The sequence below is a fragment of the Muntiacus reevesi genome, chromosome 12 (assembly GCF_963930625.1).
Source record: "Muntiacus reevesi chromosome 12, mMunRee1.1, whole genome shotgun sequence".
Lineage (NCBI taxonomy): Eukaryota > Metazoa > Chordata > Mammalia > Artiodactyla > Cervidae > Muntiacus > Muntiacus reevesi.
Genome location: NC_089260.1, coordinates 61772746 through 61796360, shown reverse-complemented (window position 1 = coordinate 61796360; position 23615 = coordinate 61772746). Strand labels below are relative to the sequence as shown.

The following is a 23615-nucleotide window of genomic DNA, read 5'->3' as shown; positions in this document are numbered from 1 at the left end:
TAACCTGTTTGAAGTGTTTGCTAACTACCTTGTCCTAACAACCCCACTGAAAATTGCACACTGCTCATTGTCAGGCCGCTCTGCTCTGTTGTATGTTCCCTAGCTCTTACCACCTTCTAAATATTGTATAATTTCCTACTTTTAAAATATTCTTTTCTCTCCCCAAATCAGAATGGAACTCCATAGGGATTTGGATTTTGAACTTTTGCTCAGCAGTATATACTCCTAGAGCCTAGAGCATATTAGGTGCACAGTAAATATTTTGTTGTTGATTGTCTTGCAGTATCAGTGGTATGTCGTGTTTGAGCAGTTAGCAGTTAGGCTGGTTATCATAGGGTAGAAAAGATCTTTTCTCCAGTCTAGGATTTCCAGTAGGGATTATTACACCTTTTTGAAACATAGTATTCCTCGGTAGGATAGATTGTAACCAGAGCGTTATTTAGTGAGCATGGGAATGGGTCTTGAGGAAGTTCATGCTGAGGAAGTTCACCAATACAAAAAAATGAAACATACCCTTGTGATTGAAATATTTTCTAATTATAGGACTTTACATTCAATGGATTTGATTTGATTTGATTTGATTATAGCTTGCTTTTTACATCAGTCATGCAATTCAGAAATTTCCTTGGTCCACTCTCATTGTACTTGAGTATTTCTTAGTCTCATTCATGCTTTTACTGACAGAGCATTTCTTGGAGTAGATTTCTTTTTGAAGATAGTTGGATTTTTTTTTCTTCTTTTTTTTCATGAAGATAGTTGGATTTATTCATATTCGTTAACTTATATTTTTCTTCATCTGAGCTTGGAAGTTGACATTCAGGTTCTAAAGATAAAGTTACCTATTAACCACATTTTGCTTTTATGATCTCACTCAACTGGGCTTAAGGATTTTTTCCCCCTGACCTGTATGGGTTCCTGGAAAATATTTTGTTGTTGTTTTAAATCTGTTTTTTTTATTTTATTTTCTTAAACTATAAGTTTGGATGCCCCTTTCTTGGAGTCAGGCTAGCCATTGTCCTTCTGGGCTTTCACAGATCTGAGTCTCTTCAATTCATTAAAGTTAGGATTATTTCTCATGCTGAAGAGACATTTAAGGATGGGTAGTAGGGTTAGGTTGTGTACATTTTATTCTATATGTTATTAGGTAAAATAAACACACTGTAGTATGTAGAAGGTACTTGGTTGTTGTTTTTTTAATTGTACATTTATTTAGAAGTCTGGAAAGATAACCCAGACTTGACACTGATATATACAACCCATGGGAGATTTTTTAAAACTTGAAGCATATCACAACATAACGGAAAATGCACAACTCAGTGAAGTATCTCGAAGCATGGATAGATTTTGACATGTGGTGAATGTTACTCCCTGGCATTGACTACTCTGCATTTGAGAGTATACTTGTTTTGTGACAATAATAGGTAGTCCATTTTTATCAGTTTTGGACTGGCTCTTGATTTCAGGCTTAGAAGTTGCAACTTTTAGATCAGGGATCTGATAAGATAGTGTTTAAGATGAGGTATAGACAACAAATCTGGGAGTTTGGAAGACCAGTTAAAAGATTATAATACTGATAGCTACAAGGTATATAGCACTTGCTGTGTGCCAGGTTTCCCCTGTAAAGTAACTATTATGCATTTTGTTAAATAGATTCATGTAATGGCTGGATTACTATTCATTCATCTAAAAAGATTTTTAGAATAATACTTCATGACTTGGGAAAATGATCGTATCACTAGAAAAAAGTTACAAAGCATAAATAATATTAGCTCAATTTTAAAATTGTGGGAATGTGTATGCATAGGAAAAGAATGGTTTGTGTATCCAAAGGTTAACCCATTTCTATCTGTGGATAACTGAAATTGAGGGTGATAGTTTTATTGTTGTATATTTCTTAATTTTCCCATTTGTAATGGGCACATATTACTTTTATTTTTATATTGCTTTTATAAAGAACATTTTTGAAAGTTATACTTTTAAATTCCCCAGTGTATGCCCGGGTACAGATGATTCTCAAAACACTTGTTTTGTTTTTTTCTCCATGCTGTTAAGGAGAGCCTTTCTTGATGCTTAGTACTTAGGGACGATGAACTAAGCCAATTTCTGCACATCACAGATTCACTTAGACCGCTTAAAGGTTAAGTCTTCTGAGTTTCTCAGGAAATCTTTTTTTCCCAGTATTTAGCACTCCCTTGCTTTTTTTCTGTAGAAACAAACCTTTTTTTTTTTATTCCCAGGAGTATGATGACATTTACTTTTTTTATTGTAATAAAATATAAATAACAAAATTTATCATTTTAGCCATTTTAAGTATATAGTTTTGTAACATTAAGTACAGTGACATTATTCAGTAACCCATCACCACTCTCTTATTTTCAGAATTTTTCATCTTCCAAAACAAACTCTGTACTTAGTACTAACCCTCCCTGGAATTCCCTGGTGGTCCAGTGGTTTGAACTCAGCGCTTTCACTGCAGTGCCCCCGGTTGAATTCCTGGTCAGAGAACTGAGGTCCTGCCTAAGTGGACAGAAAATACACACACACACTCTAATTCTCCATTTTCCCTCTTCTGAGCCCCTGGCAAGGAGTCACATAAGAAGAAACCTACAATATTTGTTCTTTTGTGACTCACTTATTTCACTTAGCATAGAGTATTCATTCGTGTTATTTCAATGTGTTAAAATTTCCTTTGTTTTTGACTGTATAATATTTCATTGTGTATACTAGCTATTGTTTTTTGTTTTTTTTCCCCTATCGTTTTAATCCATTCACTTGTTGATGAACTCTGCTTTCCACCTTTTGGCTATTGTGAATATGCTGCTATGGACAGGAGCATTCAGATATCTCTTCAGGCCCCTGCTTTCACTTTTTTTGAGTATTATGCCCAAAAGCAGCATTGCTGGATGATGTGGTAATTCTGTATTTAATTTTTTTTGAAGAATTGCCATATGAGTTTCCACAGTATACACAGGGCTTCCAGTTTCTTCACTTTCTTGCCAATGCTTACTTTGTCTCTCTTTTTTTTTCCTGGTAATAGCCTTCCTAATTAGTGTGATCCCTCATTGAGTTTGATGTCCATTTCCTTATGACTGGTTATGTTGAGCTTCTTTTCATGTGTACATGGGCTGTTTGTGTATATTCTTTGAAGAAATGTCCATTCAAGTCCTTTGCCTGTTTTTAACTTTTTGTTGTTGTGACAGTACAGAATTTCTTTATATATTGTGGGTATCAGTCCTTTGTCATTGTCATGATTTGCAGATACGTTCTCCAGTTCCAGGGGTTTCCTTTCATTGATAATGTCCTTCGTAAAAAAGTGTTTTAATTTTGATGAAGTCCAACTTACCTTTTTCTTTCGTTGTCTGTGCTTTTGGTGTCCTAAGGAATTGTTGCCAAATCCAATATCATGAAAGTTTTCCGTATGTTTTCTTCTGAGTTTTTAAATTTTTTTAGCTTTATAATCTCTTACATTTTTAAGCTGCCTTCTAAGGTTCTCCCCACCCCCCACACCAGTTTAAATAGTTAAAAGGAGATCATTTCTGTCATTTTTTTAAAGTTGACATTAAAAAATAAAACTATTACATCACACTTTTATAAGTAACCCCTGGAATCTAAAAATCATAGTTATTTGATACCTGTCTTGAAACATTAAAAGTTAACACATAAATAAGCTCTTTTAACAGCCAGAAATTTTACCTTGATTCTTTTCTTTTTTAATTTTTATTTCCCATCCACTTAACCAACAGCGTTTTATTTTGATATGTTTTCATGCTTGAAAGTCATTTGTTAATTATCCTTTCACACTTGTAAAAACAAAATTTGGATTTTTTCCACTTTTCCATGACAGAGCTCTGAGAAATAAAATTTTTATGTATTGAATTATCGTAATTATTAATACTCAACTGATCAAAACAACAAAAAATATTTTGATTAAATTGATTGAACATAGGAAGTAATTTTTTATTAGGATTTCATGTGGTTGAAGTCTCCCTACCCACCCAGTTAGCTTATGTATCTGTGGCTAGATCTGATTTATTGTTGAGGACAGTGTTTTGGCATCTTGTTTAATTGTTTTTGTAAAGGTAAGTGCTGAGAAACATTGTTCATATAAATAAATAGATAGTAATGAGAGGAGTTTTGTTAGCAGTGCCGCTAAGTGTTTCTGGCTTATGTGCAGAAAATCACTTGCCAAACATTTTTAATGGTCTCTTAGCTTGATTAGGTCTCCTTTCAATTTTGTTAAAAGCGAAGAATTGGGAATCATCTAACAAAGGAAAGGATTTGTTGCCTAGCATAGTCATTCATTTTCTTAACACCTACATTAGTGTTTTTCTTTGTTTGGCTCTTCAAAGATTTTTAACGCCTTGAAGCAGCCCATAATAGATTCAGAATGAATGAGAGATAGGATTTTCTTTTGTAAAATGGGAGAAAGGTAAATTTAAGAGGATGCCTTGTGTTACGATGTCTTCTTAGATCATTTTAAGAAAAAGTACATGTGGAAGTTGAGAAACTGAAAATAGATACCCTTAAACAATTTTTTTGGAGTCTTATGTTACACCACATCCATATAAGATGTAGGTATTCATTTTAAAAATAATGCACTTATCTAAATGGATAGGTGTTCTTTTTTCAAACATCTTGAAATATGGGCACATTGATAAAAGTGTGTAACTCAGGCATATCATTTAATATCTTATGAAGAACTTAATTTTTTTTAACTTGTCCTCTTATGCCTCTAAGAGCTTGTCAGTTTCTTACACAGGTTGTTATGATATAAATATTCTTACTTATGAGCCAGTCATATTCTTCCTGAAACAAAATTAAATGACAAAATATCCTAATAAAACATAATGAAATGACCAGGTAAAGCCAGCCTAAGCAGCATCGGGGGAATGATGTTTCATTAAAAAAAATAAATGCCTGTTTTTCTAAAATTATAAATTTTTAAAGTAGTAAAGTTTAGGATTATAGAGTTGTTAGGTACATTTGCTTCTCTTCTAATGTGAAAACACCTGTATGTGATTTCTAAGAGGCGTGTATGAAATCTTGAACACTTTATGACAGAACCTCTGTAGCTTATAAAGCCAACCCACTAACTTAGTATTGAGCAAAAACAAAGTTACGTGGAGCTCTATGGTTTTTACAAGAAATTAGCATACTTAATGGAGAAGGAAATGGCAGCCCACTCCAGTATTCTTGTCTGGAGAACCTCATGGATAGAGAAGCCTGGAGGGTCCATGGGGTCATAAAGAGTCAGACTCGACTTAATAACTGAACAACCAACATATGTAAACAGTCTTTAATTCATTTTTACATTATCTGACTGAAACTGTGTGAGATAGTAATGACTCCTTTTGTCATTGAAGCCAAAATTGCAGTTCTGATTGTCTAGTTATTTTAAAGTTGCCGCCAGTGGTTCCATGGTTTGTGAGTGTATTTTTCTAATTTCTGTAGCCTTAAAAAAGAGGAGTACTTACTGTTATGAACTATTACAACTTTTTATCAGTGATAGAAAATTTCACTCTAGACTACTTGTTATGAAATAGAACTATAAACCATTAATAAATCTTATATTAGCCACCATATAGACATTACTCATACTTGTTTATCATAAAATGATTATTCTAGATATTAACTATTTTAGTTTTCTTGCAGAGATGCAAAAATAATACTGTACCAAAAGCAGTTGTTACAAACTTTTTAATCAGAGAGAAGTCTTAGGAGTTTAACTGGGATATCTGACTGAAGAGAAACTTAACTGGCTTTTTAAATTTTTCTTTGAAGGACGGGTCTACAGTTAAGGAAGTTGAAACCTACCACCAGACGCGTCCTTTAAGGTCCTTGAGAAAAAATGCACAGAATTCTTCAGATTCTAGTTTTGAGAAGAATACGGTGGTAACGGAGAAACATGCTAATGGCAGACATTTTACAAGGTAATAGAAGATGCTTGAATGTTAATTCAAAATAGTTTTAAAGTATTAATTTAAGATTTGCATTTAATTTTTAAGTGTGTTCTTAACTGATCAAGAGTTCGAGTTATAAAATGAAGTTTATTTGAAATGAAATTGTACTAAATGAATATTATTGAATTAAAAATTTAATATGTACTAGGTTTGTTATTTTCTTATTCAAAGGCAGTATCTATTATGTGTGTGAGTGCAGCTGACAAGGTTGGTTGATACAGGATCAGTTCTGGGTACTTGAGTAAAGAGACTTTATGACTGTAACTTGCTTATGACATATGCTTCTGCTTCAGAGCCTATGCTTTGCATGCTAAGTTGCTTCAGTCACATCCGACTCTTTATGATCCTTCGGACTATAGCCCACCAAGCTCTTCTGTCCATGGGATTTTCCAAACAAGAATACTGGAGTGGGTTGCCATGCCCTCCTCCAAGGGATCTTCCCAACCCAGGGATTACACCTGATCTCTTTCAACTCCTGCATTGACAGGCAGGTTCTTTATTGCTAGCGCCACCTGGGAAGCATGTATAAAAAGCTTTTATTCAAGATAGTATTTGTATTTCTGATTGCTATCAAGTTTTTCATCAATTGAAAGTCGTTTATGAATATCTCTGTTGGTATGCTTCTAAAACTGTCTTCACAAAGGAGGCAGAACATGTTTTTTCTTTGGTTTTGGTTTTTGATTTGTTCTCTGGGACTAGGTGGCTTTATACATATTTAAATTTCATTTCTCAAGAACCCTGAGGTAGATAGCATGAATCACATTTTATTTATTTATTTTTCCATTTATTTTTATTAGTTGGAGGCTAATTACTTTTACAATGAGTCCCATTTTAATAGTCAAGGAATTAGTTTCAATGAATTAGAAAGTATGTATTTCATGGAGCTTGGGTTTACTTGGCCCAGGGAAAATTTAAATCCAACTTTAATTAGCTCAGAACCTTCACTTTTCTCCCCATTTTGGTGGGCTTAATACAAATGGGGGTTGCCAATTAGAATAAAATTTGTTTTGGTGAAATAATTATTTTTACATGAATTCTTCTCATAAAGAATGTAAGCCTGCTTACTCTCAAGTAGAATTTTTTTATTCTTATATTGTGTAACAGATTCTCCAGATAAGTGAGGTTGTGCCCTTTTTAAGTTTGTTTCTTTGTTACTGTTATTTTTTTAATTATCTACTTGGTCTATTATTATATATATTTAAATCTGCCTCTTATTTCATCTACTGTTCATGGAATTGAAGAAAGAAATGTAACCCACTCCAGTATTCTTGCCTGGAAAATTCCATGGACAGAAGAGCCTGGTGGCCTACAGTCCATGGGGTCACAAAGAGTTGGACATGATTGAGCACATTCATGGAACACCTACTACCATATTTCATGGAATCCAAGGTAGCAACAATTGAAACATGCAACATTATTTTATGAGACAGTAAGAAAGGAAAAAACACTGAAAATTAAAATTATGACGTGCCATCAGTTATAATATACATCCCAGTTTGGGGGATGTTAAAATGGGAGTTTTACAATTTTTAGAATCAGTGAAACACAATTTAAGTTAACCCATTATTTCTAAAACTTGTCTTCTTAGAGTAAAGTTGGGAGGGGAGGGTCCATAAATTCTCAATGAGAATTTAAAGATTTCTTTCATGATCTGAAGAAAAAAAAAAGTCCTAAATCATCCAACTTGCTGCCTTTTAGATAACAGCCATAAAATTTCAGGCTCTACATTTATGTTTACAATTGGCACCAAGTAATACTGCTTTAGTTATCTCAGGGTCATGAGATGAGAACCCAGTCTGATCTTGATACATAAACGATGCATCTGCTTCCAAGAGAAAACTATGTGATGTGATATCATAACATGCTGTTCAGGTGAAGGTTTGGAGCCCTTTGGATAATAGAAGGGGATGAATCGAGTCATCCAGATACACAACAAGCTTGATAGGTAATGTGCTCAACTCAAGAGAAATCCATAGCAATCTGAATTACATTCACACAGCAAACAGAATTTGTGTCAGGAAACCTCCAGTGTATTCTGTTAATATTTTTGTCAATGGTTGCTTTTACAGTTTTATTTGTATAAAACTTAAATGAATTTATATCTAGTTTGGCTTGTACATAATCATAAAAAATTTAATATAGGAAATCCTCAAAATCGTTATAAGGCTCTGTATGTTACTCAGGTTTGTGAAACATTGTGCTCGGTATTAAAGGAATGTATTAAAATAAATGCTGTTTTAATTTTGATTTAAAGATGAGTGGCTTGGTATTTTTAAATTAGAATCTTCCTCAAATATATTGAATTCCTGTCTTTTTATTATTTTAAAATAACCATTCAAATATAATTTACATACCATAAAATTCATGATTTTTACGTGTGATTCAGTGGTTTTAGAATATTTAGTGGTATTGTTCAAGTGTTGCTGCTATCTAATTTCAAGTCATTTTCTTCACCCTAAAAAGAAACCCAGTGCCTGTTATCCCTCCATCCCCAGCCCCTTGGGAACTGCAGATCTACTTTTTATCTCTATTTAGATTTCTAAATCTACTTTCTATCTATTTGCCTATTTTGGACAGTTTATTCAAACAGAATCATACAGTGACCTTTTGTGTCTGGCTTCTTTTATTTGATACAGTGTTTTGAAGGTTTATCTATATTGTAGTGTCTATCAGTACTTCATTTTATTGTCCTATAAGATTTCGTTATATGAAATTTTGTTTATCCACTCATTGGTTGATGAACATCTGAATTATTTACCCTTTTGGGTTATTTTGAATGATATGAACACTGGTGTACAGATATTTGTGTAGACATAGAGTTTTGGTTTTTGGGTATGTGCCTTGAAGTGAACTGTTGGCTTGAATGGTCTCTGTTTTAATGTTGAACTGCCAAACTGTTGTCCATAGCAGCTGTACCATTTTATATTCTCACCAGCACCATATGTATGAGGATCTCACTTTGTCTACATCCTCACTAACACTTGTCATAGTTTGTCTCTTTGATTTTAGCCATTTTAGTGGGTATGAAGTATCTCGTGGTTCTGATTTGCATGTCCTTGATGGTTAATAATGTTGGATAATTTTTCTTGTGCTTGTTGGCTGGCTGTTTATGTGTCTCCTGTGGAGAATAATTCCTATCTTTAAAAGAATTCCCTGTATTCCGATCATTATTACAAAGGCTATAATTTATATAGATAACATCAGGATCTGTTTGTACAAGACTTACATAACGTGGCCTATAGTATTTTTGAATTCTGCTTTATCTAGTTTTCCTATTTCTTACCAGGATGACTGTTTGCTGTTGCCAGTTTGCCTGATTATAGTAATTTTTTGCTTTCTGTGTGTTTTTACCCACTACCCCTTTGTTTTCAGTCTATTTGAGACTCAAAGACCAGGGAACCAAGGTTAGAATAATACAAAAAGATTTGAGTAACTGTGGCTTGAGGGAAGACTATATATTTGTTTGGTCTAAACTTCTTAACCAGGGTCCACTAATAGTGTTTTTTCAGGCGGCATATGAAAACTCTGAAATAATGTTTAAACTTACATGTCTGTATGCATTTTTCTAGGGAGAAAAGACCCATAGCTTTCATCATATTCTCAGGAGCTGCCAAAAGTCCAGACACCTGTTTTTGTAAATAGTTTCATTGGAACACAGCCATGCCCATTCATTCTGTCTAGGGCTGCATTCCTACTTCAATATTAGAGTTGTGTGAGTAGTTATGACAGAAACTGTACAGCTAACAAGCCAAAAATATTTATTATCTAACTGTGTATAAAAAGGTATAGCAACCCTTGCAAGTAGGAAATTACTTCCCTTCCCCTACAGACAAAAAAAGAAAAAAGACACTGCTTTAGTCTTTGTATCCCTAGCATCTAGTAGGGGGCCTTGTTTGTAGAAGTGTAGACCTACATGATATGGAGAGAGAGGCTCTTCTATGAGGAAACTACATGAACCTGTCAACAAACAAGCCCTTGATCTGTAAATGGATTGCTGAAAAGTGTTTCTTTTTGTTCTTCATTCTTAACAAGTGTTCCAAAAGAGTTAAGGAAGTGTAATGATGACTTACATTGTTATGAAGATATGCACGAGTTAGCCGGATAGATGGTTTAGAATAAGATGGTTTCGTTTTAAAGTGTCACATTTGAAATTCCACGGGTATAACCAGCCCACTTGCAAATAGCTTGATTTATAGGTTGATTAATGAAAGTGAAAGTCACACTGTCCCATCTGACTCTTTGCAACCCCTGGACTATACAGTCCATAGGATTCTCCAGGCCAGAATACTAGAGTGGGTAGCCTTTCCCTTCTCCAGGGGATCTTCCTGACCCAGGAAATGAACCGGGATTTCCTGCCTTACAGGCAGATCCTTTACCAACTGATCTGTCAGGGAATATATAGCCTATCAGGTATGGAAAATTGAATCCCTAAAAGTAAGTGAATGAGACATACTGCTTTGTTTGCTTCAGTGGGTTTAGGGGAAAATGAGAGGAAGATACTTTTTTAAAAAGCCTTTGGAAGATGTTCTTTTCAATCCAGCAGATTCTGTATGTCAGTTTGTAGATGGGATATCTGATTCACAAATGTTACTGTTTCTACCTGTGAATGATAATGCATGTCGTGTGATGACTGTAGCCACCACATGTTCTTAGAGGGAAATTAGCATGTTACTAATTTCTATGATGTGTTCATAGGTCCTCAAGGATGTGGGACTACTATATTCTTATGTAAAACACCTTGTCTTGTCTTTGCCCACTACTCAGTTCAGTTATACCTAAATACCTAGGATAAGGATTTCATTTCATGTTTTAAGTAAGATACTATGATTTGATTAATTCTGTTTAGCTAAGACTTAATGCATACAGTTGACCCTCTGTGTCCACTGATTCTGCATATGCAGTTTCAGTCAACCATGGATCAAAAATATTTTCCAACCAAAAATTCCAGAAAGTTCCAAAAAGCAAAACTTGAATTTACCACTCACTCACAACGCTTTGTTCTGATCCACACAAAGGCTTTCATGTGGTCAGTAAAGCAGAAGAAGATGCTTTTCTGGAACTCTCTTGTTTTTTCTATGAGCCAGTGGGTGTTGGCAATTTGATCTCTGGTTCCTCTGCCGTTTCTAAATCCTGCTTGAACATCTGGAAGTTCTCAGTTCACAAACTGTTGAAGCCTCGCTTGGAGAATTTTGAGCATTACTTTGCTAGTGTGTGAGATGATTTCAATTGTGCAGTAGTTTGAACATTCTTTGGCATTGCCTTTCTTTGGGATTTGAATGAAAACTGACCTTTTCCAGTCCTGTGGCCACTGCTGAGTTTTCCAAATTTGCTGGCATATTGAGTGCAGCACTTTCACAGCATCATCTTTCAGGATTTGAAATAGCTCAACTGAAATTCCATTACCTCCACTAGCTTTGTTCGTAGTGATGCTTCCTAAGGCCCACTTGACTTTGCATTCTAGGTTGTCTGGCTCTAGGTGAGTGATCACACTATCATGGTTATCTGGGTCATTGGAATCTTTTGTATAGTTCCTCTGTATTGTTGTCACCTCTTCTTAATATTTTCTGCTTCTGTTAGGTCCATACCATTTCTGTCCTTTATTGTGCCATCTTTGCATGAAATGTTCCGTTGAGCTCTAGTCCCTTGGACTGCAAGATCAAACCAGTCAGTCCTAAAGGAAATCAGTCCTGAATATTCATTGGAAGGACTGATGCTGAAGCTCCAATACTTTGGCTACCTGATGGGAAGAACTGACTACTTGGAAAAGACCCTGATGCTGGGAAAGATTGAAGGCGGGAGGAGAAGGGGATGACAGAGGATGATATGGTTGGATGGCATCACTGACTCAATGGACATGAGTTTGAGCAGGCTCCAAGAGTTGGTGATAGACAGGGAAGCCTGGTGTGTTGCAGTCCATGGGGTCGCAAAGAGTTGGACATGACTGAGCGACTGAACTGAACAACTGTTTATGTAGCATTTACATTGTATTAGGTATTACAAGTAATTTAGAGATGACAGAGTATACAAGAGGATAAACATGGGTTATATGCAAATTATAAGAGATTTAAGCATCATTGGATTTTGGTATCCACGGGGGACCCTAGAACCAATCCCTTCCTCACACTGAGGGACAACTGTATATCATTGAATTTCACAATAGGGTTCTTAGCCTTTGTTTAGCCATAACTTATATTAACATATTTTTCCATTGTCCTAGTTCATAATATTATGAAATACAGGATTTAAAATTATGTCAATTATCTTGAGTTATTTAATATATTTTTTAATATAGGCAGTTGGCCAGACAGCAGGCTGATAAAAAAAAAGAAGAGTGCAAAGAAGGTAAGTAATGTTAAAGGCATTTAAAGTTTCTTAAACATTCAGTTTTTGTTTACAGGCATACTGAGGTACAATAAACTGTCCATATTTAAAGTATACAGTTTGTTTGGTTTTGATGCAAGTGTGTGCTGTCAAATCATCACCATGAAAAGGTAGTAAAGATAACCACTTCCCAGAATTTCCTCTAGCACCTTTATAATCACTGCTGGCTTCCCCAGCTCCTCTCCATGCCCTCTATGCTCCAGGGTTTCTAAGTGGCCACCAATCTGCTTTCTGCCACTGTAGAGTAGTTTGTATTTTCTAGAGTTTTATGTCAGTGGGATTATACAATATGTGTTCTTTTTATCTGGCTTCTTTTACTCAGCATAATTTCTTTGAGAATCATCCACAGAGTTGCTTTCTGTTGCTCAGTAGTATTTCATTATATGGATATACCACAGTTTTTTCCTTAGCTTTATTTTAATATAATTGATATATATATATATAACAGTATGTTAATTTAAGGAGTACAAGAAATGTTGGTTCGATCCTTATATATTACAAAATGATTATTATCATGGTATTAGCTAACACCTGCATCATGTCACATAATTACCATTTCTCTTATTGCTGAGAACATTCAAGCTGCACTCTCTTAGCAACTTTAAGTATCCAGTACAGTATTATCAACTATAATCAGCCTGCTGTACATTAGAGCTCCAGAACTTCATCATTTTTGGCTGAAAATTTGTATTCTTTGACTAACAATCTTCCCCTTTCTTTTAATCCCCACCCAGTCCTTTGTAAACATTATTTTAGTCTCTGTTCCTAGATCACACATATAAGTGATGTCATTTAGTATTTGTCTTTCTCTGACTTACTTCATTTAGCATAATACCCTCAAGGTCCATCCGTGTTACTCCCGATGCCAGGATGTCCTGTTTCTTATGACTGAACACTGTTCTGTTGTGTGTATATTCCACATATTCTGTGGGGGATTTTTGTTTGTTTCTTGGGTTTGTTTTTGTGGGGATAGTGACATGCCACACAGCTTTTGTGAAATCTTAGCTCCCCAACCAAGGCCCGGGGATTGAACCCAGACCCTCGCCATAGAAGTGTGGAGTAATAACCACTGGACCACCAGGAGATTGCCAGCTCCACATATTCTTTATCCACTCACCTCCTGGTGGACACTTAGGTTGTTGCTCACAATTGGTTTGTCTGTCATTTGATAGACGTTTGTTTTGGGTTGTTTCCATTTGGGGGGTTGTCACAAAACTGCTTCAAACACTGTATACAAGTTTTTGTATTATTTATATATGTATGTTTTCTCTTGAGAGTGGTATGATCGGACTTATGGTAGGTGTATGTTGTTTATTTTTACATTAGATGGGTAAGTTCAAGAAACTAAAACTTTGTTACATGAAAGTGTAGCTCTTCAGTTGTTGACTTTAGAATTGTTTTATAAATGCTGTTATTTCAAATCTTTCTGTTTACTTTTATGTACACATCTGTGAAGACAAAGCAATTGCAGTTACTCAGTCGTTGAGAACTAGAAACATAGTTCAAAAAACAGAACATTTGCATGAAGAGAATGGTGATGTTGAAGTTCGCCGGAGTTGTAGGATCAGAAGCCGCTATGGTAGTGTGAACCAGTCTGTACTGTTTGACAAACTTATAACAAAGTAAGTAAAAATCACTTAGACCAAGATGATTTAGCCGACAAAAATTTTTGAGTTGGGGACTAAATTTTGACTAGCATGAATATTAAATGCATTCTGTTTATGTAAAGTAGAAAGTGATCATTAGAGGACTTTGTAATAATTCTGTATGTGCATTTAACTATATTCGTATTTAAATTCTTATAAAGAATAGCTAAAATTTTTATAGTAGTAAATCAGTGCTTCTTGTAAAGATATTTAAAATTCCAGCAGTTGAAGAATACAATGGAAGAAAAATTAAGTTTTTAAAAATATACTACTCTTTAAAATATATATATACACTACTCTTTTACAATTTTAGCTTATGTTTGTATCATTTTTTTAAGCACTGCTGAAGCTGTGCTTCAAAAAATGGATGATATGAAGAAGCAGCGTAGACGGCGAATGAGAGAATTTGAAGACTTGGAGGTATTTAATGAAACAGAAGAAGTAAATATATTCTTCCATTAAAGGGATGATTTCATAATCTCCAGTTTAGCCTTTTTTCTGTAGCCCCTATCCTTTTTTTTTTTTTTTGTTAAATTATTCATTTTATTCAGCAATTATTTTATCAGTCGCTAGAGTTATTACTGGAGTTGTAAGAGTTTATAACTGGAAATAACTTCATTATTTAAGTAAGATTGAAAGGTCCTACTGTATTTACTTTAAATAAACATACTAAACAATAATGGATTTTATTTAAACATTTTTAGGGGAATCTTAACATGTACAAAAGAGGTAAACAAAAAGATATTCAAAGAACTGATGAAGAAACAACTGACAATCAAGAAGGCAGTGGCGGTTAGTCTTTTCTCTTGTTCTGTCTTCTGGGTTTGAATTTCAATGCTTTTTATTTAGTAGGATATAGTCTTTTTATTCAGAAGCTATAACATGCATGGTAATTTGTGATAAATTAGGGAGTTGGTCATAGTGTCAGAGAAAAAAGTGAAAGGGAGATAAAAGGATAATGTGTATTGTTGGGAATATGTTTGAAATAAACAACTCTAAAACAGATGAAACTGGTTTGCTTGTATAATAATATATCTACAGATAACCTGTTTTAGTTAAAAACTGATTAAAATTACGTTTTACTATTCTGCCATTAATGCTCTATCGCTGATCTATACCCTCATGCCAGGTTTTACTGTTCTCTTTAGGACTTATTGCTGCAATTTCTTAGAAATTTTATTGAATGAAAATTTGTTTTCTGAAATGTTTTAAATGTTTGCTGAGGGTATTTTACATTATCTTTAAGTAGACTACATGTCATGTAACTCAGTGACAGAAGTTCATTATATTAATGAATTAGCAGTAATACTTTAAACTTTAGTTTGGTACTTAGTGACAGTGGCCTTTAAACTGCTTTTTTCTTTCTTCTAGTTATTTTTAATTCTATAGTTTTTTACTTCATTTTTCAAAATCTTCAATCTTTACTGTTGCAGAATTAAAGATTCTTTAGACAATCTAGAAGTAAATGAGTTTTATTTATTTATTTATTTATTTTATTTTTCAGTGGGTTTTGTCATACATTGATATGAATCAGCCATAGAGTTACACGTATTCCCCATCCCGGTCCCCCATCCCACCTCCCTCTCCACCCGATTCCTCTGGGTCTTCCCAGCCCACCAGGCCCGAGCACTTGACTCATGCATCCCACCTGGGCTGGTGGTCTGTTTCATCACAGATAATATACATGCTGTTCTTTCGAAACATCCCACCCTCACCTTCTCCCACAGAGTTCAAAAGTTCAAAAATGAGTTTTAAAAGGAGGATCTTTTCTATTCCCCTGTGTTAAAAACTTAACATTTGGATGAGAAGCCTGAAAGTAAATGTTTCTTAATTTGTAGAGTCATCTGAAGAGGGTGAAGACCAAGAAGATGAAGATGATGATGGTGAAGATGAAGATGATGAAGATGAAGATGATGAAGAAGAAGAGGAAGATGATGACGATGAAGATGATGACGATGAAGATGACGATGAAGATGAAGAGGATGTTGAAGAAGATAATCAGAAGCGATACTATCTTAGACAAAGAAAGGCTACTGTTTACTATCAGGCTCCATTGGAAAGTAAGACATATCTATTAATGTTTTTTCCAGGAGAAGATATAATTAGGTTACCTTTATTTTTACTGCCTTTCCATTGTCATTCTTATTTTTCAGGTTTTCATTTTACAGAATACTCATGGCTGTTGTCTTTCATAACTTACCCAAGATGTGTAGGAAGTTATTTCTTTTTCTTTTCCTCCTTGGGGAGTGCGTGTGTGTGTGTGTGTGTGTGTGTATGTGTGTGTGTGTGTGTTTATATATATATATATTTTTTTTTTTTTTTTTAATTTTATTGGAATATAGTTGCTTTACAATGTTGTTTCTTGTGTGTAGCAGAGTGAAGCAGTGGTACATGTATCCCTTCTTTTTTAGACCTCCTTCCCATTTAGGTCACTACGGAGCCTTGGGTACAGAGTCCCCGTGCTCAGCGTAGTGTCTCATTAGTCATCTGTTTTGTGCATAGTCTTGTGTCTGTGCCAATACCAACCTCCCAGTACACCCCACCATCACCTGCTTACTCCCTCAGTATCCATGAGTTCGCTCTCTGCATCTGTTTCTGCTTTGCAAATAAGTTCATCTGTACCATTTTTCTAGATAAACAATAAGCAATTTTACACGGTATTTCTTTTTCTCTTTCCGACTTAAGAAGTTGCATCTTTTAAAAATTAGATGTTAGCCTTGACCAAAGCAAATAAATGGGTGATTTTGAAATTTCATGTCTGTCTTTAGTTGTTTTGACTTTCACAGTTTTGTACTTAATTTATTTTATAAGTTTGTATAAATAGGACCACTTTTGATTTATGTTAAAGTTGTACCTCAACCCTTAAAAGTATATATATATGTGTATATATATATATGTTTATATATGTGTGTGTATGTATGTAGGGCTGATAATCAGCCATTATGCATCAGGATAATCACAATGGTTGTTGATGGTCAGTGTGTGTTTTCGTTGGTTGTTGTCTGTCCTGCACACATACTTTCAGTAGCAGCCTTGCAGGCATAAATGATTTAAACCACAAACAGTAAAATATACTCTAGTAGATACGTGCTATTAATAGTATTTTCATGGAAGGAAGGGCATGGCAACCCACTCCACTGTTCTTGCCTGGAGAATCCCACAGACAGGAACCTGGTGGGTTACAGTCCATAGGGTTGCAAAGAGTGGGACATGACTGACGCCACTTGGCATGCGTGCGCACACAGCACCTTTGTAAGTAGATGAAGAGCAAAATTGTGTTTATACATATTTACTTGTCATGTACATGTAATTTTTTTCTTAGAACCTCGTCATCAGAGAAAGCCCAAAATATTTTATACTGGCCCAGCTTCTCCTGCAAGACCAAGATATCGATTATCTTCTGCGGGACCAAGAAGTCCTTATTGTAAACGAATGAACAGGTTTGGTTCTGAAATAGTGATTGATTTATGACATGATTGTGGTTGTATTAGAGTAGAATTCTAGAGTCTTAAGATTGGGTTTATCAGAATGGAATTCTAGAATTGTGTATTTTGGAAAGTTAGCTCTGTGTCTTCAGGGCTTTACTGCTTCAGGCTCTCCACAACTACTGACTAGTTTTTGGTTTTGCTTTCACTGATAGGAATTATTAATAACTGCCATGGTAAGTTAGGTAGTTTATTCAACTGTTCTACAGTAATAATAGAGAGCTACTTTCCCTTCAGTGTTGTATTCCTGACTTGGTATAAGCATTTTACATAGACTGAACTGTCTCATTTAATTTTCACATTAAGTTAGAGTGTAGGTTTAGTCTTGTGATAGTCTTCACATACTATCCCAGACATACTTTCTTTCTTTTTTTTTCCCAGACATACTTTCTTAACCATGACAAATTCTAAGTTATATAGCTTTTAGACTTCTTACGACTCTGCCTGTCTTTTTTTGGATCTATTTTTCAAATTTGTTTTTCTTACATAGTAGGAAACATTAATTTTGTTTGACTATTAAGATTATTTGTGGGTTTCTTTTCCTTCTGCATCCTAACACTTGTCTGTCTGTCATATTTAAGTCTGATGAGATCATTCTTATTAATTCTTCATTATTCCGAGTAATAAAAGATTTTCTGATGCATTAGAATTTTCTGGGTGATAGTAGCGTTATAGTAGTTCATGAATGAGGAAGCTTATAGGGGAAGCCTAAAAAGGCAGGACACAAGTAGAATTTCATATTCTTCATAATTTCATTTTTAGAGTTTCAAAATCATACGTGTACATTCTGGATTTCTTGTTTCTTCATCCCTTCTCATACTACCACAGCCTGGAGGATAGAGGATGAGAAAGACAACCTGTCAGGGCTGCCTGAGATAAAGTGCACTTGAAAGGTGCCCATACTCTCAGTACTTTTCATGGACCATGTAGGATATTGTTAAAGACCAGTATTTTGATAGTGAAATTTAATGATCCTCAGAAAAGGAGAGTAAAGTGTAGTGAGTCCTCATTAGCATAGTGCCCAGGGCGGCTGCCTGACTCACAGTACAGGCCTCTGTTTGAGCCAACAGAAGTGAGAGGCTAGCAGTTACTTTGAAATTTAATTTCTTCTCCCATATTTAATGGGTTTATATTTCTGGGAGTAACATAATTGTTGACTGACAACCTCTGTAGTCACCAGCTTGCAATGGGTAGCAGGTGGGTTTTTCTCTTTTTTTTTTGCCACTTTGGTGCTGGAGTTCCCTTATTTGGTTCACAGGGTACACTGTCTATGGAGAGTGTCTTACATTACTGTGTAACTCCTCGGGTACAGGATTTCCCCTCCTCCTATTATTTAACAAATACTGGAGTACTACTATGTGCCACATACTATGGATATAAAAATGGCTCAGCCAGAAATCCTGCCCTTGGATCTCAGACTAGTGGTGGATTCTGACACATTTCAAGTATGAAGCAAGAGATTTAACTTCCCTGAGTTATATTAGTGACCTTTGTATTGGTTTTGATAACTCCCTTTATACGTTTTCATTTTGATAACAACTTTATTGTGATATAATTCACACACCATATAGCTTACCCATTTAAAATGTACAGTTCTTGCCTTAAAAAATAACCCCATAGTCTTTAGTTATCACTCCAATCCCTCCAGCCCTAAGCTACCACTCACCTACTGTCTGTCTGTATAGATTCTGGGTATTTCATATAAGTGGAATTTTTTGTGACTGGCTCTTTTGCTTGTTAAAACATTTTCAGGGTTTGTCTACATTGTAGGATATATCAGTACTTCATTCCTTTTTTTAATAAAATTTTTTTCTTTAATTTTTAATTAAAAATTGTTTTTTTTTTTTTTTTAAATTTTTGGCCTCACTGGATCTTCGTTACTGCCCGTGGGCTTTCTCTAGTTGTGGCACATGGACTTCTCTTGTTGTGGAGCACAGACTCTAGGCTTACGGGCTTCAGTAGTTGCAGCACGAGGACTCAGTAGTTATGGAGCATGGGCTTTGTTGCTCTGCAGCATGTGGAATCTTCCCAGACCAGGGATCGAACCCATGTCCCCTGAATTGGCAGGTGAATTTTTTTTTTTTTTTTTAATTGATCTTGTTTATCTCACAAGACCTCGGAAAATTGAAGCAATGCTTATGCTTATCCCTACCTAGGCAAATCTCTGGTCAAAGGCAAAATTCATTTTTAAGAGAAACAAGAATGGCAGGCAAATTCTTAACTACTGGACCACCAGGGAAGTCCCATTTTATCCCTTTTTATTGGCAAACAAGATTCCTTTGTATAAATGTACCATATTTTGTTTATCCCTTTATTAGTTGATGTACATTTGGGTTGCTTCTACTTTTTTGGCTATTATGAGTAATTCTGTTAGGAACATTCATGTGTTAACTTTTTGTGCGAACATGTTTTGGTTTCTCCTGGGTATATACCTGGAAATGAAATTGCTGGATCAGATACTAACTATATTTAATTTTTTGAAGAATTGCCAGATTATTTTTCCAAGATAGTTGCTGCACTTTACATTCCCACAGTGTACTAGAATTTCAGTTTTTCTACACCTTTACCAGATCTTTTGAATGTAGCCCTTTGTAAACCTTTTTTTTCCTCTCAATTTTCTTTACCAGGGTGGAGTTAACATCTCATTTCTTCTGACAGCTTTAATGGTAGTCATTTTGCTTAGCCTTTTTACTTTTTCTTGAAGAGATCAGCCTCTGTTTATAGTTCACATCCTGCTTAGGCAGGGAAACAAAACACAAATCCAAAGAATTGTTGGAACTTTGCTCTTAGTGAAACTTACAGCCACCATGCAGGATCTTCCAAGGGTCTCTTGGCACACTTACACAGCAGAGCTTCAGAAATGCTGCCTTAAAGTAGGATTTTCTTTCTTCCTTGTGATTGCTAACCTCTCATCTAAGGTTTATTCTCTAGCCTCAGTTTGCAGTTTCTGAAACAAACCTAGCACCTTTAAACAAGAAGGTAACATAAATAGCACAATTGCTTCACCAGTGTTTCCAAGTATACCTTACTGGTTGTCAAGGAGCTAGAACTGACCTCTCTAGAAGCTCTAGTTGGGTTCATAGTGCAGGTCCAGTGCTGTCTGTGTCAGATTTTCAAAACTTCTTAGTAAAATGGGAAGAAAGAAAAAGAGTGAACGTGGGTTATATGTATTTAGAATTTTTTTCAACTGAAGTAATAGACTTTCTGTAGTGTAGTTAATTTTGAAGAGCTAGGACTGCCTAGAGTGTAAATTCAGCTCTACCACTTATTAGTGACCTTTTTCAAGTTACTATCCATGCTTAACTTTTTGATCTGTAGAATGGAGACAATAGCACCTATTTCATAGTACTGCAGATTAGATGAGTTAATACATGTAAATCACTTAAAATAGTGCCTGGTGTATGTTAAGTACTGGCTGCATTTGTTAATGCACTTTAATGGTTAAAGGTAATCCCTACTTTGCAAATCAGACATTGGAGACTGTGAGTACACAAGATTTTGTGGTTTGCTTATAACTTTTTTGATTTATGAAATAAACAACTGGAGATCATCAGTGTGGTAGTATACAGAATGTGAACCATTTTTTTTTAAATAGACAAAGGTTTTGAATTCTGACACTGTCATTACTAATTCTTGCATTTTAAGCAGATTAGTTGAACTGTGAGCCATATTGGCCCTGATTATACAATGAGCCTACTAATATGAACTTGTCAAGAGTTTTAATTGTTTAAATGAGATATGTCAACTACTGGGTACAAGAAACAGTAAATACTAGTCCTTTTTATTAATTGTTAGTCTTAATTATGTGCATACCTACTGAATTCACAGACAGTTATGTGTACTATGTAGTTGTGCGGGTCTCTTTATAATGTTAATTAATGGTAGTATTAAAAAAGTTTTTCATATAAAATTGTAGACTTGTACTAGATATTTTTAGTTTCAGTCAGATCGCAAAATTGATCTTGGGCATGTTTGAGTGGGTGGATGGTGGAGGAGTATCAAAACCCTGGGGCTGTTTATGTTTCAGAATTCAGATTTGTGGCCAGGGGTAGAGTTACAAAGGTAATAAATATACAACAATCATAATATGCAACATTAACATTTGTAAGTGTTTCTGGGCCCCCAGTGTATAGTCAAATGTATTAATTTTATAGCAAAACATATGAATAATCATAGTAAGTGGGACAAATAGAGATTGTGAATTGCATTTGTGACATTTCAGGTCATGTTTTGCTGCTAAGTGAATAATGGAAAAATTTGTTTTCAGGGTTTTTCTAGGTACAAGATTCTGGACTTCAATTTTCAGATAATAGATTGTGAACGTCTGTATTTTTGGACATATCTACTTAACCATGATTGTATTCTGACTCAGGAAATGCTGTCCACCCTGAGCCAACAGAATGATTAAAAGTTTTCCCAGCCAGATTTCTTTGCTTTTATTCTGTGAGTCGTTTGCAACTGTCCAAAGGTAGAAGTGATTTAAAAACTTTTTTGAGTTTGTAACACTCAACACTTCATCTGATACTACCAAGCAGGCTAAGATTTTGGTTATTTTTATCTTTTTTTGTAAGTAGGGAAATAGAGGCTTATATGGGTTGAGTAATTCATCCACATTTACACAAGCATTAAATGGCAGTTGTGAATTTAGAGTTGAGGATACACTATAAATAAAATACCATCTGTTTTCTCACTGTGTGTTACCTTTTTTTGATCCCTCTTGATCCCCTTTGGTTGACATTAAAAATTCTAAAGAAAAAAAAATATCTTGTTCTCCTTTTAATATTGTTTGACATTTCAAAATAGGTGATTCCCTTCCAAATGTAAATTATATATAGTATAATCTTGAAAATACTTTCTAAAATTACAGTCCCAAAGATTCTAAAACCCTCTTTATCGTACCTTCTCTTTGAGTATACCTGAATTATATTAAGACAAGAAGTCACTCTTCCTGGACCATGTTTTGTCTTAATGATGCCTATAGCCTCCTATCTTTTCCATTCTCAGTTTTCCAAGTCTTTTATTTCCTTCAAAAGATTCAACCAACAAAGCTCACTTCATTGATTCAGCAAATGTATTAATTTTGTGATAAATACTTTTGGATCACTAGGTATTTAGGTATTTCTGATATTTGTATTGTATGTTTCTCCTGCCTTCTTCCATTATGATTTCAGTTTCCCTCTTTAGGCGAAGGCATGCAATTCACAGTAGTGACTCTACTTCATCCTCCTCTTCAGAAGATGAACAGCAGTTTGAGAGGAGAAGAAAAAGGAGCCGTAATAGAGCTATCAACAGGTAAGTGCTTGTTGATTTCTTTAAAACTGCCAGCTTTTTTAAGTAGAAAGGAAAAATGAATAATTTGGGAATATGTACAGCTTGGCACATATTAAAAAATTAGTTAAAAAACTATATACCAGTTTAATATATAAGCCTTAATATATAATACCTCTTGTTTGAAATATCTGCAGTTGAAACTAACTGTGGTTAGAGCATACTTTTTTTAATTTATATATTTTTGGCTGCACTGGATCTTTGTTACTGTATGTTGGTTTTCTCTAGCTGTGGTGAGCAGGGTCTTCTCTTCCTTGCAGTACTTCTTACTGCAGTGGCTTCTCTTGTGGAGCACGGGCTCTAGGCACACAGGCTTCAGTAGTTACAGCACATGGGCTCGGTAGGCCCAGCTACCCCGTGGCATGTGAGATCATCCCAGACTAGGGACTGAACCCATGTCCTCTGCATTGGCAGGCAGATTTCTAACCATTGGACCTCCAGCAAAGTCCAGAGCATATGTTTTCTTATAAAACCAAAATGCTGCTTGGTAAACACTGACTTATGGAAATAACTATTTTTTCACTGAAATTTTTTTTCTGTTTATAATTAAAAAATTCTTACTGTAGAACTCTTCAGGAAAATTGAAAGGTTAACTTATTTCCTTTTTTTTAAATTAATTAATTAATTTATTTTTTGAAAGGTTAACTTATTTCATTAATCATAGAAACAGGGCAAAAATTAATCCCATTTTACAGATATGGGGAGTAAATGAAAAATTCAGTGCTTGGCTTCTAACAATACAATATTTGTAGGGTAGAAAACAATGTTTGATAAAGCAACTAGAACATACTGAAGGGCCATCAAACCAGTCATTT

The 23615-nt window shown here is 34.9% G+C and overlaps 1 protein-coding gene across 1 annotated transcript in view; it reads left to right on the top strand.

Moving 5' to 3' along the window:
• Positions 1 to 23615, top strand: part of ATAD2 (ATPase family AAA domain containing 2) — a 64471-nt gene that overhangs the window by 3058 nt on the left and 37798 nt on the right. Inside the window, exons 2-9 of the mRNA XM_065902639.1 lie at positions 5782 to 5930; positions 12253 to 12302; positions 13798 to 13963; positions 14326 to 14407; positions 14692 to 14779; positions 15826 to 16047; positions 17310 to 17427; positions 22657 to 22764. Of these exons, the coding sequence (XP_065758711.1) occupies positions 5782 to 5930; positions 12253 to 12302; positions 13798 to 13963; positions 14326 to 14407; positions 14692 to 14779; positions 15826 to 16047; positions 17310 to 17427; positions 22657 to 22764 (983 nt within the window). The remainder of the gene's footprint in view (positions 1 to 5781; positions 5931 to 12252; positions 12303 to 13797; positions 13964 to 14325; positions 14408 to 14691; positions 14780 to 15825; positions 16048 to 17309; positions 17428 to 22656; positions 22765 to 23615) is intronic.